Source organism: Coregonus clupeaformis, chromosome 13, assembly GCF_020615455.1.
Source record: "Coregonus clupeaformis isolate EN_2021a chromosome 13, ASM2061545v1, whole genome shotgun sequence".
Classification (NCBI taxonomy): Eukaryota; Metazoa; Chordata; class Actinopteri; order Salmoniformes; family Salmonidae; genus Coregonus; species Coregonus clupeaformis.
This window is the reverse complement of record NC_059204.1, coordinates 38,225,827-38,242,398: the sequence shown is the minus strand read 5'-3', so window position 1 is coordinate 38,242,398 and position 16,572 is coordinate 38,225,827. Positions and strand designations below refer to the sequence as shown.

General features: G+C 42.9%; 1 protein-coding gene across 2 annotated transcripts in view; it reads right to left on the bottom strand.

Moving 5' to 3' along the window:
* LOC121579897 (ubiquitin carboxyl-terminal hydrolase 32-like) overlaps window positions 1-16,332 on the bottom strand; it is a 30,891-nt gene extending 14,559 nt beyond the window's left edge. For both annotated transcript variants that reach the window (XM_041894861.2, XM_041894862.2), the window contains exons 1-11: window positions 16,096-16,332; window positions 11,176-11,303; window positions 9,558-9,663; window positions 9,138-9,256; window positions 8,618-8,777; window positions 8,375-8,506; window positions 8,170-8,277; window positions 578-693; window positions 370-432; window positions 189-272; window positions 28-89 (exon numbers count right to left, since the gene is read on the bottom strand). In XM_041894861.2, the coding sequence (XP_041750795.2) occupies window positions 28-89; window positions 189-272; window positions 370-432; window positions 578-693; window positions 8,170-8,277; window positions 8,375-8,506; window positions 8,618-8,777; window positions 9,138-9,256; window positions 9,558-9,663; window positions 11,176-11,303; window positions 16,096-16,153 (1,136 nt within the window). In that variant the 5' untranslated portion in view covers window positions 16,154-16,332. The remainder of the gene's footprint in view (window positions 1-27; window positions 90-188; window positions 273-369; window positions 433-577; window positions 694-8,169; window positions 8,278-8,374; window positions 8,507-8,617; window positions 8,778-9,137; window positions 9,257-9,557; window positions 9,664-11,175; window positions 11,304-16,095) is intronic.
* Between the last annotated feature and the right edge of the window lie 240 nt (window positions 16,333-16,572).

Sequence of the window (16,572 nt, the reverse complement as noted above, 5' to 3'; positions counted from 1 at the left end):
AGGACAATGACATGGTGACACACACACCTGATTATCTGTCCCTCCTCTTCACATGAGGCAGGCCGCAACCCCAGGACAATATGGCACACCTAGGCAGCAACAGGAGAGCAGAAGACTGGTGATCCAGCAGAAAAGCACACACAGCACATAATGGTGACCAAAGTAGAAACACAGTGGCTGGCTCTTACCTGAAACAGCAGGTTGAGGAACTCATTGGCAAGTGCACTCATCACACTCCATATTTGGTAATCCTCCAGGGTCAAATGCCCTTTCTTAAGAACACAACAACAAAATGCTGGTTTCTACAACTTCTGACAAAATTGAAGAAATATGTAAGAATGCAAAGCAATGCAGGCAGTAAGGTAATACCTTAGTGGTGTCATGCTCCTTCAGGATGTCTTCCACAATGGCATGGACATTACTGTGCGTTTCCTAAGGGGACAGAGGCAGCGTTAGGTAAGAACTCAGTGGTTACGGGACAGGTTAAAACAAACATAATCTAAATACAAACACTACAACAGTTATCATTGTCTACTGTATGTCCATCATATGTCCAGTATGGCCAAATGTTACTTACAGGTAGAGGGTCTGTGCGATTGTCTTTCCACACCTCCAGTAATGCCCCAACCATTTCTGTGATTTCCTCCCGAGACAGAAGCCCATCATGGTCAACATCAAACACTTTGAAACAGACTGGGGAGAAGAAACAAGGGTAAAGTCACACATTGAAACTGTCAATAGGCAGGTTTCCATTGACCCAGGTTTATACGGCAAAAGCAATGTCGTAAACAAAATCCTTGCGCCATGCGTAATGGAACTGACCGATACAGGAGAAATTTCAAAATGTTTAGCCATTCGACAGGGGTGGATCTTTGTTTTGTCTAACTTTATGGCGACAAATGACGATGGAAACTGTGTTTTTAGAATAAATTATGATTGCCGAATAATTTTGAAGGTCTGCGGGGCACGTGATATAATCACGCAACTATAAAGCTCCACTCCACATTTAATTCTAAATGCCTACTGCTTGCAAAATCTATTGTTTCAACTATAACCAACCTTTGCAGGACAAGGATTGTTCTGACTTTCAATAATGCCTGAATTCCTTCACCTTGCTTTTCTTTGTCACACCCTGGCTCTGGGGACTCTATATGTTGAGCCAGGGTGTGTAGTTTCTATGTGTTTTGTTCTATGTTCACAGTCTAGTTCTTGTATTTCTATGTTGGCCAGAGTGGTTCCCAATCAGAGGCAACGAGTGTCAGCTGTTGCTGGTTGTCTCTGATTGGGAGCCATATTTAAACAGTCTGTTTTCCCTTAGTGTTTGTGGGATCTTGTTCCTTTTGGTGTGTTCCGTGTTTAACATAGGACGTCACGTTATCGTTTGTTGTTTTGTTGCTCGTGCATTCATTAAATAAAAGAAGTATGTTCGTTCATCACGCTGCGCCTTGGTCTACTCCGTCTAACGATCGTGACAGAAGATCCCACCATACCAGGACCAAGCAGCGTGTCCAGGAGCAGGCAGCCTGGACATGGGAGGAAGCGCCGGGAAAGGAGCTGGAGAGGTTGGCGATGGCCCAGGTGGGCAAAGTGTGGTCCTGGGAGGACATGCTCGGGGGAAAAGGGCCATGGGCTAAGATTAAGGCCCTGGCGAGAGAGGAGCAACGGCGTCAACAGTGTCGTCGTCGGACGGACGAGAGGCAACCCCAAAAAATGTTTAGGGGGGGGGCACACGGCATGGGCGACTGGGCAGCAGGAGGCTGCCACAGGGCGAATTGGGAGGTTGGCAGAGGAGGCCGCCAGGTTACGGGGGCCACTGGTCAAAGAGGGGAAGGAAGGTGTAGAGGCACGGCGAGAGGTACTGGGGTGTGTTACCAGTCCGGTCCGGCCCGTTCCAGATCCCTGCGTAGGGCCAGTGGTGTGTGTCCCCAGTACGGTCCGGTCTGTTCCTGCTCCTCGCACCAAGCCTACGGTGCGCGTCGCCAGCCCGGCTCGGCCCGTTCCTGCTCCACGCACCAAGCCAGGGGTGCGAGTCGTCAGCCCGGTCCGGCCCGTTCCTGCTCCACGCACCAAGCCAGGGGTGCGCATCGTCAGCCTGGTCCGGCCCGTTCCTGCTCCACGCACCAAGCCAGGGGTGTGCGTCGTCAGCCCGGTCCGGCCCGTTCCTGCTCCACGCACCAAGCCAGGGGTGCGCATCGTCAGCCCAGTACGGCCCGTTCCGGCTCCACGCACCAAGCCAGGGGTGCGCATCGTCAGCCCGGTCCGGCCCGTAGCTGCTCCACGCACCAAGCCAGGGGTGCGCATCGTCAGCCGGTCCGGCCCGTTCCTGCTCCACGCACCAAGCCAGGGGTGCGCATCGTCAGCCCGGTCCGGCCCGTTGCTGCTCCACGCACCAAGCCAGGGGTGCGCATCGTCAGCCCGGTCCGGCCCGTTTCTGCTCCACGCACCAAGCCAGGGGTGTGGTCGTCAGTCCGGCACAACCCGTGCCTGGGTCACCGGTGCCTGGTCAGGTACCCGGTCAGCTGCTCCACACCGGAGCTGAAGCAATCCCTCCTACGATGTCCAGTCCAGCTCCAGCCAACGGGGCCAGACCGGACCAGGGGCGCTACGGGGGATTATTGGAAGGTGGTGGGCAAGCCCGAGCCGGAACCGCCTCCGAGGAGGAATGCCCACCCAGCCCTCCCCTGTTTGGTTTATGTGGAGGCACGGTCGCAGTCCGCGCCTTTGGGAGTACTGTCACACCCTGGCTCTGGGGACTCTATGTTGAGCCAGGGTGTGTAGTTTCTATGTGTTTTGTTCTATGTTCACAGTCTAGTTCTTGTATTTCTATGTTGGCCAGAGTGGTTCCCAATCAGAGGCAACGAGTGTCAGCTGTTGCTGGTTGTCTCTGATTGGGAGCCATATTTAAACAGTCTGTTTTCCCTTAGTGTTTGTGGGATCTTGTTCCTTTTGGTGTGTTCCGTGTTTGTTGTGTTTAACATAGGACGTCACGTTATCGTTTGTTGTTATGTTGCTCGTGCATTCATTAAATAAAAGAAGTATGTTCGTTCATCACGCTGCGCCTTGGTCTACTCCGTCTAACGATCGTGACATTCTTGTTGGCTGAACTATTTCAGATCTACAGGAGTGCAAGTTTCACCATGGCGTGGACCATGGCGATACGTTGGCACATGAGAATTATTAGAATATGGCAAATATTAGTCAATTTATTAATCGCAATTAGCCTAAATGGGTAATGGAAACACTTCAACCACTTCATTTTTATTAAACACTGTAGGTTTTAGCGAAATAAAGTGTATATATAATTTTTGGGCGTGTGACTAGGGCTGTGGCAGTCATTAAATTTTGTCAGCTGGTGATTGTCAAGCAAATAACTGCCGGTCTCATGGTAATTGACCGTTAATTAGCATAAACACGTTTAGCATGCCCTGGCTTCCAAGCATAGCCTACAAGCCACTGATGCAGACCTTCGGCACATCTACATTATAAAAAGTATAATAAATCAATTTAATATAGCCTACACCATCACAATAAATCCATTATTTTAAACAGGTCTAAAGAAACATGATATGAAGAAAATATAGTCTATTTCAGAAGAACAGAATAGCATACTCTGAGTAGCCCTTATGTTAGGCCCTTATATTGCTATGCCATATGGCTGTGGGCTACACTAGTTCATTTAGCAAACAATATTTGCTTAGAATTCCATGGTATTCTTTTTTATTATTTTATAGTATGAAGAATGCAATTGAACATAGCTTAATAAAATAAAGGATATTTTCTCCATATGATTTCATAGGAAGTGCACGAGGCTATTCTGTGTTGAGCAGTTAACAAAGAAACTGGTCCTCCTATATGCTTAATTTAGAGTTATTTATGCAACTTTAGTTGTGATACAAACATTGGGCTATATGTTTTGATGTTTAATACATTCTAAGGCTGCATGATGGACTCTAATGATGATTTGAAAAAAGTTGCAAGCTGCACACACTTCATCAGTCTCTCATTCACAATTTGACAAGCACTTGATAATATTCTCACCAGGCCTCAAATTTCCTGGCGGCATCCCTCTTGTGTGGCCGTAATGCCCCCTAAAAAATCCATGCCTTTTACAGCCAAAGTGGCTGTTGTGCCCTTGGGCTGAATATAATAGGCTAATTATAATTATCTTCTCCTGGCTGCCATGCTCCGAAGCACCACTCACTCACATGGCTCTCTCAGATGTAGCAAATGCCCGTCACATGATTGGGTCTTTCTCACAGGCATTTCAACTAAGAAGTAGGCAAAAAATGAATGAAGACAGACACATCCGGGACCTAACTGCACGCATCCTTTGAATTCCGAGGCACATATTGAAGACGTTAGAACTGTCCACATTTGGCCTACTTTTCGTCAGCCAACAAGATGAGTAGGCCTAACGAACAGCAAAAGCACAAGCCTATGTCAATCTACTGTCCCCATAGTACAAAAGTTGACCTATTCTATTGGTCAACTTCTCCTTCTGTGCAATAAATAAATATTCCAAACATACTCTGGGACAGTTGTGGGATGCGACAGATCCCCAAATTAATACAACCACTCGCATCAAAAAACCTTTTAAAAGCAATGAGGCTGATCATTTAGCTTAAAATGTTGATAAACTATTAGGCGATTTTTTTCACATTATAAGCGCAGCAATGCGCACATTCGCAGTAGGCTATAAGCATGGATGTTCCAAAATGCAATCAATTAGCGGGGAAAATGTTTTCTCGAAAGTGACAGCAAATGCGATTATGCATGTAATGCTTTATTATAAAAGGTGCATTTTTATGGTGGAAATTATCTTGCCCAAACTTTGAGATGGAGACGTGAATCCAACATATCATTTGTTAACAAGTTAATAGGCTATTTACCATATTGCAAAAGTGATATTGAATTGTTTGGTTGTCAGCGCAACCAAATATCAACATTTGAAGGAGACGTTTCTTCTGCTTGGATAGCTCCAATGTATTTTCCACGTAGATTCCAAGTCACAAAACGTTGACAAATTACATTGAAACAACGTTGATTTAACTAGTTTGTGCCCAGTGGGAGAAGAATTTTGGAGGATAGCTTTGTGTCTCCAAGGGGATGTGGTGTTTGTAAAGTGTCCCTACTGTACAGCCGTTTTCCTCCCTGTAGGTTAGTGTGCAGGACATACCACTTTCCTTGACAGCAAACTACATTTACATTTAAGTAATTTAGCAGACGCTCTTATCCAGAGTGCAAACATTTTTCATACTTATAGCGCGACTTTAGAAGGGATTGATTGAAGCTACCGAGAACCACATACCGGACTTTTAACAGGGTCGTTAGCATTAGGAGAAAATAAAATGTCTTGCCCAAACCTAGCTCAATATCTAGGCGTTGGATAAAAAAAATGAGAGACTACAGCGTCCATAATTAGACCAGTAGACTTGCCACCTTTCGGACTAAATACGTTTGTAGGGGCAACAGTTTTAATTAAAATGTATAATTTATCGCTCTCACATGCCAATAGAGAACCAACGATGTGCTACCTTTCTGTAGCATTTCTGACAATGCTAATATCTTTTCAGCTGAATCTAAAACCGGGACCAGCAACTTGGTTGCTGCGCAACAGCAGCAGCTAGCTAGTAGCAGGCTAGCAGCTGTAGCTAGCTAGCTAACACCAGTCAGATGAGAAGCAAGCTACAAGCAAAGGTATATTTTGCTATGGAAGGTTTTCATATGGCTGAAGTACAGTGGCTTGCGAAAGTATTCACCCCCCTTGGCATTTTTCCTATTTTGATGCCTTACAACCTGGAATTAAAATTGATTTTTGGGGGTTTGTATCATTTGATTTACACAACATGCCTACCACTTTGAAGATGCAAAATATTTTTTCTTGTGAAACAAACAAGAAATAAGACAAAAAAACATAACTATTCACCCCCAAAGTCAATACTTTGTAGAGCCACCTTTTGCAGCAATTACAGCTGCAAGTCTCTTGGGGTATGTCTCTATAAGCTTGGCACATCTAGCCACTGGGAATTTTGCCCATTCTTCAAGGCAAAACTGCTCCAGCTCCTTCAAGTCGGATGGGTTCCGCTGGTGTACAGCAATCTTTAAGTCATACCACAGATTCTCAATTGGATTGAGGTCTGGCCTTTGACTAGGCCATTCCAAGACATTTAAATGTTTCCCCTTAAACCACTCAAGTGTTGCTTTAGCAGTATGCTTAGGGTCATTGTCCTGCTGGAAGGTGAACCTCCGTCCCAGTCTCAAATCTTTGGAAGACTGAAACAGGTTTCCCTCAAGAATTTCCCTGTATTTAGCGCCATCCATCATTCCTTCAATTCTGACCAGTTTCCCAGCCCCGCCGATGAAAAACATCACCACAGCATGATGCTGCCACCACCATGCTTCACTGTGGGGATGGTGTTCTCAGGGTGATGAGAGGTGTTGGGTTTGCGCCAGACATAGCTTTTCCTTGATGGCCAAAAAGCTCAATTTTAGTCTCATCTGACCAGAGTACCTTCTTCCATATGTTTGGGGAGTCTCCCACATGGCTTTTTGGTGGGCGGCCCTCTCTTGGCAGGTTTGTTGTGGTGCCATATTCTTTCAATTTTTTAATAATGGATTTAATGGTGCTCCGTGGGATGTTCAAAGTTTCTGATATTTTTTATAACCCAACCCTGATTTTTACTTCTCCACAACTTTGTCCCTGACCTGTTTGGAGAGCTCCTTGGTCTTCATGGTGCCACTTGCTTGGTGGTGCCCCTTGCTTAGTGGTGTTGCAGACTGGGGCCTATCAGAACAGGTGTATATATACTGAGATCATGTGACAGATCATGTGACACTTAGATTGCAAACAGGTGGATTTTATTTAACTAATTATGTGACTTCTGAAGGTAATTGGTTGCACCAGATCTTATTTAGGGGCTTCATAGCAAAGGGGGTGAATACATATGCACGCACCACTTTTCCGTTATTTATTTTTTAGAATTTTTTGAAATAAGTTATTTTTTTCATTTCACTTCACCAATTTGGACTATTTTGTGTATGTCCATTACATGAAATCCAAATAAAAATCAATTTAAATTACAGGTTGTAATGCAACAAAATAGGAAAAACACCAAGGGGGATGATACTTTTGCAAGGTATGCCAGTTAGGCTCTACACCGGTTATAAAGTGGATTAATGTGCTTAATTTTAAGAAGTTATTTGGCCACTTTAGTTGTGATACAAACCTTCTCAACACATATAGGCCTATGGGCTAGGATACATGAGGTGTGCGACTATGATTTGAAAAAGTTGCAAAACAAAGGTATGCGCTGTTTCTTGCACAAGCTGGGCATCATTCTCAAGTGATAGGCTAATATTGTCACCCATCAGACTATTCTTAATTTAATGTTGTCTTTACATATACTAAATAATATGTGTGAGATATTAGTTTTGATTTAGAATGGACCATTATCATTCACCTGTCTCGGAACAGCGGCATGGAAAAAAAAAATACATGTCATCTATGCACTTAAATAGCGAATGGAGGACGCTTTTCCCATGGTTCATTTTCATGCCAGCCAGGTAGGCTATACTCATGTTATAAAGCGAAGCAATGTGCTTAATATTAGGAAAGTTGATACATAAATATAGTAGGCCTAACCTACAGAAAGCTGATGGCATACCCCTCTTTTTAATAGAGGCCATCAAAACTCTGTTTTCTCACGCAATTGCATAGTCTATAGAAATGTTGCCCAACATGAGCTAATGGGCTCTCATGAAGTGTTTGATTAGAATTTCGAAAACATTTGCATTGATGTCAGAGTGATTAGAGGGACAATAGAGTGCCGAGTACCAGGCAGTTAGCAAGTTTGGTAGGCTACTAATGACCATCAGTAGCATCAGAGCTGGGAGAAGCCTAATTACGTGACTAAACGGTCACTCGTGACCACCGGTGTCACCGTAACAGTCACCTCACCATAACAGCCCTAGGTGTGACGTCATTACGTCCAGCTGTTTTTATCGACACAAGATAGTTAAATGGAAACGGACTGTAGCAGGCAATTCTCGTATCTATTTTCTATGCTGACTTTATAAATGTAAAAAAACACTGGACAAGTTAATGGAAACATAGCTAATGTGATGAAAAAATGACAAACAGCAAGGCTTAATGCTTGTGTATCCACTTACACTTCTGTCTCTCTGCCAAAGGCCCTCTGCAGCAAGCAGATAGTCCACACGAGATTTCCTTGAAATCTATGTGATTGTCCCTGTTTTCATCAAAGGCATGAAACAAACCTGGACACAAGGAAAAATGTTGAAGATGGAAGTAGTAATGATTGCTTTCAAAATAAGTATCCAATAAATCAAATCCACATCCTGTGTATTCTCTTACCTTTACTTAGGGATGCATGAATAGGGGGAGAAACTAAAGGGACAAAGGTTTCCAGGTCAAATCGGCCCGTCCGAGACTGAGCTTTCAGCAGCCAGTATCTCTTCTCCAGGTCAATGATATCCGATTCCTCTACTGCAAGAGAAAATCAATAAGTGGCATGACAAGACTAGTGATCATATCAGACCCATAGCCTATACTATTGTTCAGTATATCTCCAAAAGGATCAGGATGAGTGTCACTCACAGTGTGTTACTCCAGCCAAGGTCTGGTAGAAGGTGGGTGTGTCACTATCGTCTGTCAGGGTGACACACACCCCACTGGACAGGAGCCAGCGAGAGAAGGTGAAGGCATCCTTGTTCTGCAGGAGCCAGCTCTTAAATTTCTCATAATTTACCTTCTCACCCTGGTAAAGAAAAGAACAAGAGATCAACATACTGACCGGACATCCATCTACACTAAGCCTTGAACAAAGGTGCAATTATCTTCCTGTGTCAAGTAGCATTAGCAGCCCTGTGCACTTGGTTAAAAGTCCTGTCAGCAGCTTACAATTAGATAAGGCATGAGGATACATTGTGATATGTTTGTAGTGAACAGATGTTGCAGATTAAAATAGAAAAAAAGGTAGCCTAACAAGTACCGGGCCACTGATGGGTAATAGCAGATGTTCACCCACCCTGGTGGTCATACGTGAAAACATGGCTGTCAAAAGGTGTGTTTAAAACAGTAAAATACATATTCAATCAACTAAGGCATACGAGCTGACCTCTGAGAAACACTTCCTGAGAGAAAGTGGGATCTCTCCATCCACGGTCTGCAGCATGCTTTCCATGTCCTCTCGCGTAGCATGATTGCTCGAATCACTGGCAAACAGACTGAAAATGTCTGAAGGAGTGCCACAAAAGAAGCTTAGTCTGTTATTCAACTCTGTCACGTGTGATACGCACAAGGGGATGAATCACATTAGAAGATATTTTCAAGAATAAAAATTACACACCACTATAAAAACTAAGTGTGAAGATAGTCCATTTGTTTAAACTTCATAAATTGTGTACAAAGCCTTTCTTTAAATATTATTCTAACAGAGATCCTATTAAATTATATTAGTCACTATGATTATTCTTGAAATTACATGGTCAACACAAACATCTGTAGTGGTTCCATAAGTCTGTCTTACAATACTCACATTTAGCTTTTTCCTCATCACGTCCTCTAGTCAAGAGGACCAGGCCAACAATGAGGTTGTTGAAGTGCAGGCCTTTAGGGGTCCCGCCGAATGAGCTGTATATCACCTAGAGACAGGGGAAGGGAGCTGGGTTCAATTCAGGTAAACATGTCAACTCATTCATACCCAGTCCTGACCTACTATCTTTGACAGGTTGTTGTTTTTTGGAGAGTGAGCGCTGTAGAAATCATTTTCTCCATGCAAATGGTAAAGGTGGTAGTAGATTAATTAGAGCTTTAAAAGGAGAATGTAGCTTTTTTACAACCAAATCGCTATTTTTGATGTAAATGGCATGTTATAGAACGGTCCAGACACTTTCTTTGCGACTTCACTTGTTTTTGAGAAACTTACTCCAACCAGCGATTCACTTCCTCATCCTTGGTGTGCAGTACAGGGGCTCAGAAAAAAACATGAATGCTCCAAAAACACCCAAATATGTCCTTTTGAAACGGAAAAGCTCTCGGTATAGTGATGCAGGTCTTTAGATGTTGTACACATGAAAGTGTTATTCAGAACTTTATCCGCAATGTTATATTCAATGTTGTTGCGACTGGAGCGATCCCTCTCCGTCTATCTTAGCAGTAGGCTACACTGATAATGAATCAGCTAGATAGGAGAAAGAACTCGATGCGCACAAAATGGAATATAACGTTACGGATAAAGTTCGGAATGACCAATTCCATGTGTACAACATCTAAATACCTGCATCACTACACTGAGAGCGTTTCAGTTTCTAAAAGGATGTATTTTGGTGTCTTTGGAGCATTTGTTGATGTTTTTTCAGAGCCCCATACTGCACAACGACGATTTGGAAGTTAATTACTGGTTGGGATAAGTTTCTCAAAAACATTTACATCAAAAATCTAGATTTGGTTGTAAAAAAGCAAACTTCTCCTTTAAAACAAGGTGACCATGTTAGTCGCTTGGGTAACCAAAATTTGACTAATGATTAGACATACACTGAGTGTACAGAACATCTGCTCTCCATAACAGGTGAAAGCTATGATCCCTTATTGATGTCACTTACTAAATCCACTTCAATCAGTGTAGATGAAGGGGAGGATACAGGTTAAAGAAGGATTTTTAAGCCTTGAGACAATTGAGACATGGATTGTGTATGTGTGCCATTCAGAGCCTGAATGGGCAAGACCAAAGATTCAAGTGCCTTTGAATGGGGTATGGTAGTAGGTGCCAGGCGCACCGGTTTGTGTCAAGAACTGCAATGATGCTGGGTTTTTCAAGCACAACAGTTTCCTGTGTGTATCAAGAATGGTCCACCACCCAAAGGACATCCAGCCAACTTGACACAACTGTGGGAAGCATTGGAGTCAACATGGGCAAGCATCCCTGTGGAACGCTTGACACCTTGTAGAAGGTGTTCTGAGGGCAAAAGTTATGCTTGACATAATTTCACTGTCGAGCATAACAGTGAAATTATGAGAAAAAATGGGGAGAATCCCATCCAGATATCTGACTTGCAGGACCACATTCCTAAATCTGTTAGGAAGAGTCAAGCCTGTTTGCTGCTACTGTGAACTAACATCAGAAGACCACCGGGGCCGTCTGTTGAAAGGCTCACCTCAGCAACCCTGAGTGGTACGACGTCTCCCAGCACCTCCCTGAGGAAGCACTGCTGGCTCATGTAACAGGACAGGCCACTGGTCCTGCGGAAGGCATCCTTCAGACGCTGGAGCTCCACATCAGTGACTGGGAGGGATAGAGACACAGTGAGTGTGAAAAAAATACAATCGCTTTTCTGTAAATGAAACATGGACTGTATGGTTACGGCAGAGCATCAAACCATGGTCACCAGTACAAGCAAAGGTTATCTGCTTACTCCTTCACCCCAACCCACAACCACCATGGCTGTTAAATTGTATTACAATAGCAACTTTCATAACTAAATCAGGGCCTAAAACTAACTTTTTGCCACTGTGGCAGGTACACTAAAAATCTACCAGCCACTCAGATTTGATATCAGCCAAAATATTTTTTTTGCCATAATTTTAAAAAAACAGATGAGCATGCTTTGTAATGTTTCTTACACAATAAATGCATTACTAGTAAAAAGTGATGTGGTATATTGCTACAATGTATTTCATTTTTTTGTGACCCGAGTATCGCGGGAGGTTACCATTATAACGACGGCAGGGCACTCAAGCCGCTCGAGTCCTCAGTGACAGTGTGCTATTAAAGAATCTGACTAGTAGGCGATGTGTCTTCGCTAGCAGTTGAAGCAAACTCAAATATTGAAAAACAACCTTTCTTGTGAACAAAACAATGTAAATAGCCAAGAAACACAAGGACAAAGTCTCACTTTAGTACTTTCAAGTAAATTAGACCAACTTTTATGCCTGTGCACAGCGCTTCTAAAAATGAATCTTCAGCCCAACAATCAGTGTGCACAGCTACCCAGCCAGGCAGTGTTGCTGCGCGTTGCACAAGGTGGGATATATATCATAGGATTAGTATTTATTTGTGTGATTCGGTACCAGCTACGAAACAAAACTACAGAAACACTTTGAAAATAGCTACTGTTGCATTAATTTAGCTATAAATGTGCTCATACTTGATTTATTGACTACGAGTGAAGCCCTGACCTCCCGCCAACGTGGCTGGTGAAATAGACATCTTACCCAGCTATGCCAAAATCTACTCGCATTTGGCAGGTGTTAATTCTAGGCCCTGTAACGAATCAATAAATTTTTGGAAGATGTATCTCTGCGACCCAAAGGAATGGCACAATTACAGTACCAGTCAAAAGTTCGGATACACCTACTCATTCCAGGGTTTTTCTTTATCTTTACTATTTTCTACATTGTAGAATAATAGTGAAGACATCAAAACTATGAAATAACACATATGGAGTCATGTAGTAACCAAAAAAGTGTTAAAGAAATCAAAATATATTGTATATTTGAAATTCTTCAAAGTAGCCACCCTTTGCCTTGATGACAGCTTTGCACACTCCTGGCATGTTGCATAATCACCTTCTGGTGTAAAAACCATGGAAATTTAAAACATAAAACAACGTTTTAAGTGAGAATAGGAATTGGTCTTAAGCCAAAAAAGGAAATTCACATGAGCACCACAATGTCTATTCCACCCATGCTCTACCAAGGTTTCCAGCGCACAGCTTTGACCTACTACAGTAGCTATGTTGGTATTGTACTTCAAACTATGTGTAGGCAGGTTGCTTAGGTTTCAAACCTTCTCTAACAGCCTAATTCATACTCTTCAGAGGGATAATGAATTTTAGTGTCCTGCTATTAAAATGATGTATACTGAGATATATATATATATATACACAGTGGGGAAAAAAGGATTTTGAGAAATTTAGAAAAAAAAATCCAGAAAATCACATTGTAGGATTTTTTATGAATTTATTTGCAAATTATGGTGGAAAATAAGTATTTGGTCACCTACAAACAAGCAAGATTTCTGGCTCTCACAGACCTGTAACTTCTTCTTTAAGAGGCTCCTCTGTCCTCCACTCGTTACCTGTATTAATGGCACCTGTTTGAACTTGTTATCAGTATAAAAGAGACCTGTCCACAACCTCAAACAGTCACACTCCAAACTCCACTATGGCCAAGACCAAAGAGCTGTCAAAGGACACCAGAAACAAAATTGTAGACCTGCACAAGGCTGGGAAGACTGAATCTGCAATAGGTAAGCAGCTTGGTTTGAAGAAATCAACTGTGGGAGCAATTATTAGGAAATGGAAGACATACAAGACCACTGCTAATCTCCCTCGATCTGGGGCTCCACGCAAGATCTCACCCCGTGGGGTCAAAATGATCACAAGAACGGTGAGCAAAAATCCCAGAACCACACGGGGGGACCTAGTGAATGACCTGCAGAGAGCTGGGACCAAAGTAACAAAGCCTACCATCAGTAACACACTACGCCGCCATGGACTCAAATCCTGCAGTGCCAGACGTGTCCCCCTGCTTAAGCCAGTACATGTCCAGGCCCGTCTGAAGTTTGCTAGAGTGCATTTGGATGATCCAGATGAGGATTGGGAGAATGTCATATGGTCAGATGAAACCAAAATATAACTTTTTGGTAAAAACTCAACTCGTCGTGTTTGGAGGACAAAGAATGCTGAGTTGCATCCAAAGAACACCATACCTACTGTGAAGCATGGGGTGGAAACATCATGCTTTGGGCCTGTTTTTCTGCAAAGAGACCAGGACGACTGATCCGTGTAAAGGAAAGAATGAATGGGGCCATGTATCGTGAGATTTTGAGTGAAAACCTCCTTCCATCAGCAAGGGCATTGAAGATGAAACGTGGCTGGGTCTTTCAGCATGACAATGATCCCAAACACACCGCCCGGGCAACGAAGGAGTGGCTTCGTAAGAAGCATTTGAAGGTCCTGGAGTGACCTAGCCAGTCTCCAGATCTCAACACCATAGAAAATCTTTGGAGGGAGTTGAAAGTCTGTGTTGCCCAGCGACAGCCCCAAAACATCACTGCTCTAGAGGAGATCTGCATGGAGGAATGGGCCAAAATACCAGCAACAGTGTGTGAAAACCTTGTGAAGACTTACAGAAAACGTTTGACCTGTGTCATTGCCAACAAAGGGTATATAACAAAGTATTGAGAAACTTTTGTTATTGACCAAATACTTATTTTCCACCATAATTTGCAAATAAATTCATTAAAAATCCTACAATGTGATTTTCTGGAGAAAAAAAATCTCATTTTGTCTGTCATAGTTGACGTGTACCTATGATGAAAATTACAGGCTTCTCTCATCTTTTTAAGTGGGAGAACTTGCACAATTGGTGGCTGACTAAATACTTTTTTCCCCCACTGTCTAGTGCCAGTCAAAAGCTTGGACACACCTACTCATTCCAGGGTTTTTCTTTATTTTTACTATTTTCTACATTTTAGAATAATAGTGAAGACATCAAAACTATGAAATAACACATATTGAATCATGTAGTAACCAAAAAAGTGTTAAAGAAATCAAAATATATTGTATATTTGAGATTCTTCAAATAGCCACCCTTTGCCTTGATGACAGCTTTGCACACTCTTGGCATTTACCTTGTATGCGGTACGAATCACATTATTGTGGAAGCACTTCCTCTAAGAGTATGAATTAGGCTGTTTGAGAATGTTTGAATCATAAGCAACCTGCCTACACATACGTAGTTTGAAGTACAATACCAACACAGCTACTGTAGTAGGTCAAAGCTGTGTGCTGGAAAACCTAGGTAGAGCATGGGTGGAATAGACATTGTGGTGCTCATGAATTTCCTTTCTTTTTCGGCTTCAGACAAATGCCTATTCTCACTTAAAACAGTATATATATTTTTTTTATATATCATCATGAATATGATAAATTGAAACATTGGCACAGCACCAGACAGACAATGTCAACGATACAGTACTGGGAGACACACACACACAATCATCATCATCATCATCATCATCATCATCATCATCAGTATACTACTAGTTAGCTCTGTCAGCTCTTAGCTAACTACCGGTAGATGGCCTTCCATTTTACATTTTAGTCATTTAGCAGACGCTCTTATCCAGAGCGACTTACAGTTAATGAGTGCATACATTTTCATACTGGCCCCCCGTGGGAATCGAACCCGCAACCCTGGCGTTGCAAGTACCATGCTCTACCAACTGAGCTACACGGGGCCAACTGAGCTTCCAAGTCCCTGATTGCACAGTTGCTGTTCCAGCTCTAGGCTATGCCTGAATATGATAACATATCATGATTATGATAAATAGAAAAATTATCAGAGCACCAGACAGACACAAGATGCGTTCATAAATTCACTCTGGCTATCTACTCCGATTTCAGAGCACTCTTGTCCGAGTGTGCCAGAGCGCAGAATAACTAACGAATTTATAAACGCCCAACACCCGTTGAATATGACCCGGTCAAGTCAGTAAACATCTGCAAAAAAAACGTTATTAAATTGACAATGTCAACAAACAGCTAGCGTTAGCTTCTCAGTGCAGCTGCTACTTGGTGGTGTCATACATGCACTTCTAGATGACAGGGCATTGACAGTTACTGAAAATAGCTAGTTACTAGTAGCTCTAGGCCTTATTTTCCGGTTGTTGACCTCTCCCGGACACATATGTCATCATCAACCTATCCTGATCCCGAGGGCAGTAATGTAACGTACATTTTGGGTAAAGAAAATGTGTATATAAACTAGCTAACCGCAGCACTGCACCTTATTAACGTTAATGCCATTGCTAGCCAAAAGCTAGCTGTACTAGCTACCTAGCTAGCTAAATTAGCTAGTTAGCTAACCTGTACCAGCTGACATATTTGAATTAAGCCTTAGTCCACTTGACAGGGTTAGCTAGCTAGTAAAGTTAGCAACGTATTGCCCATCCAACAACAGCTAGCTAGCCTAAGTTAAGTTAGACAGCTAGCCAGCTAGCTAATGAATCTAACGCTAATGTTGACAGCTAGCTAGCTAGCCAAGGTTAGCAAATCGTCAATTATGTTTACCTCTGTTGATGGCCTCATCATACGAAAGGAAACCTATCCTTGACTCTTTGGCTCCCATGTTTTCCTCATTTCATAGCAGCAGCCTTACAAATATAACAGGCAGCTAGCAACTGCTGTTCATTTAACTAGCTTGTACACTGCCGTCAAAACTAGCTAATAATGTCTAGCTAGCCTCGCGTCTACCGACACTTTGCCGATGTCTCCTCCACTAAAAGTCACGTGATCACCTGTCAAGGCCAATAGTATCCAGCTGCAGCCCCGCAGCAGACAGTGACTATTGCCGCGTTCAAAACAACTGGGAACTGGGACCTCGGATATATCCTACTTCCGACATCAGTGCTTTCAAGACAACTGGGTACTCGGAGAAAAAAACGAGCTCCGACTGGGAGAAATCGTTTTGAACGTTCATCCAACTCGGAATTCCAAGTTGGAAACTCGGACATCTTTCTAAAACTCAGACTTTCCGACTTCATGATT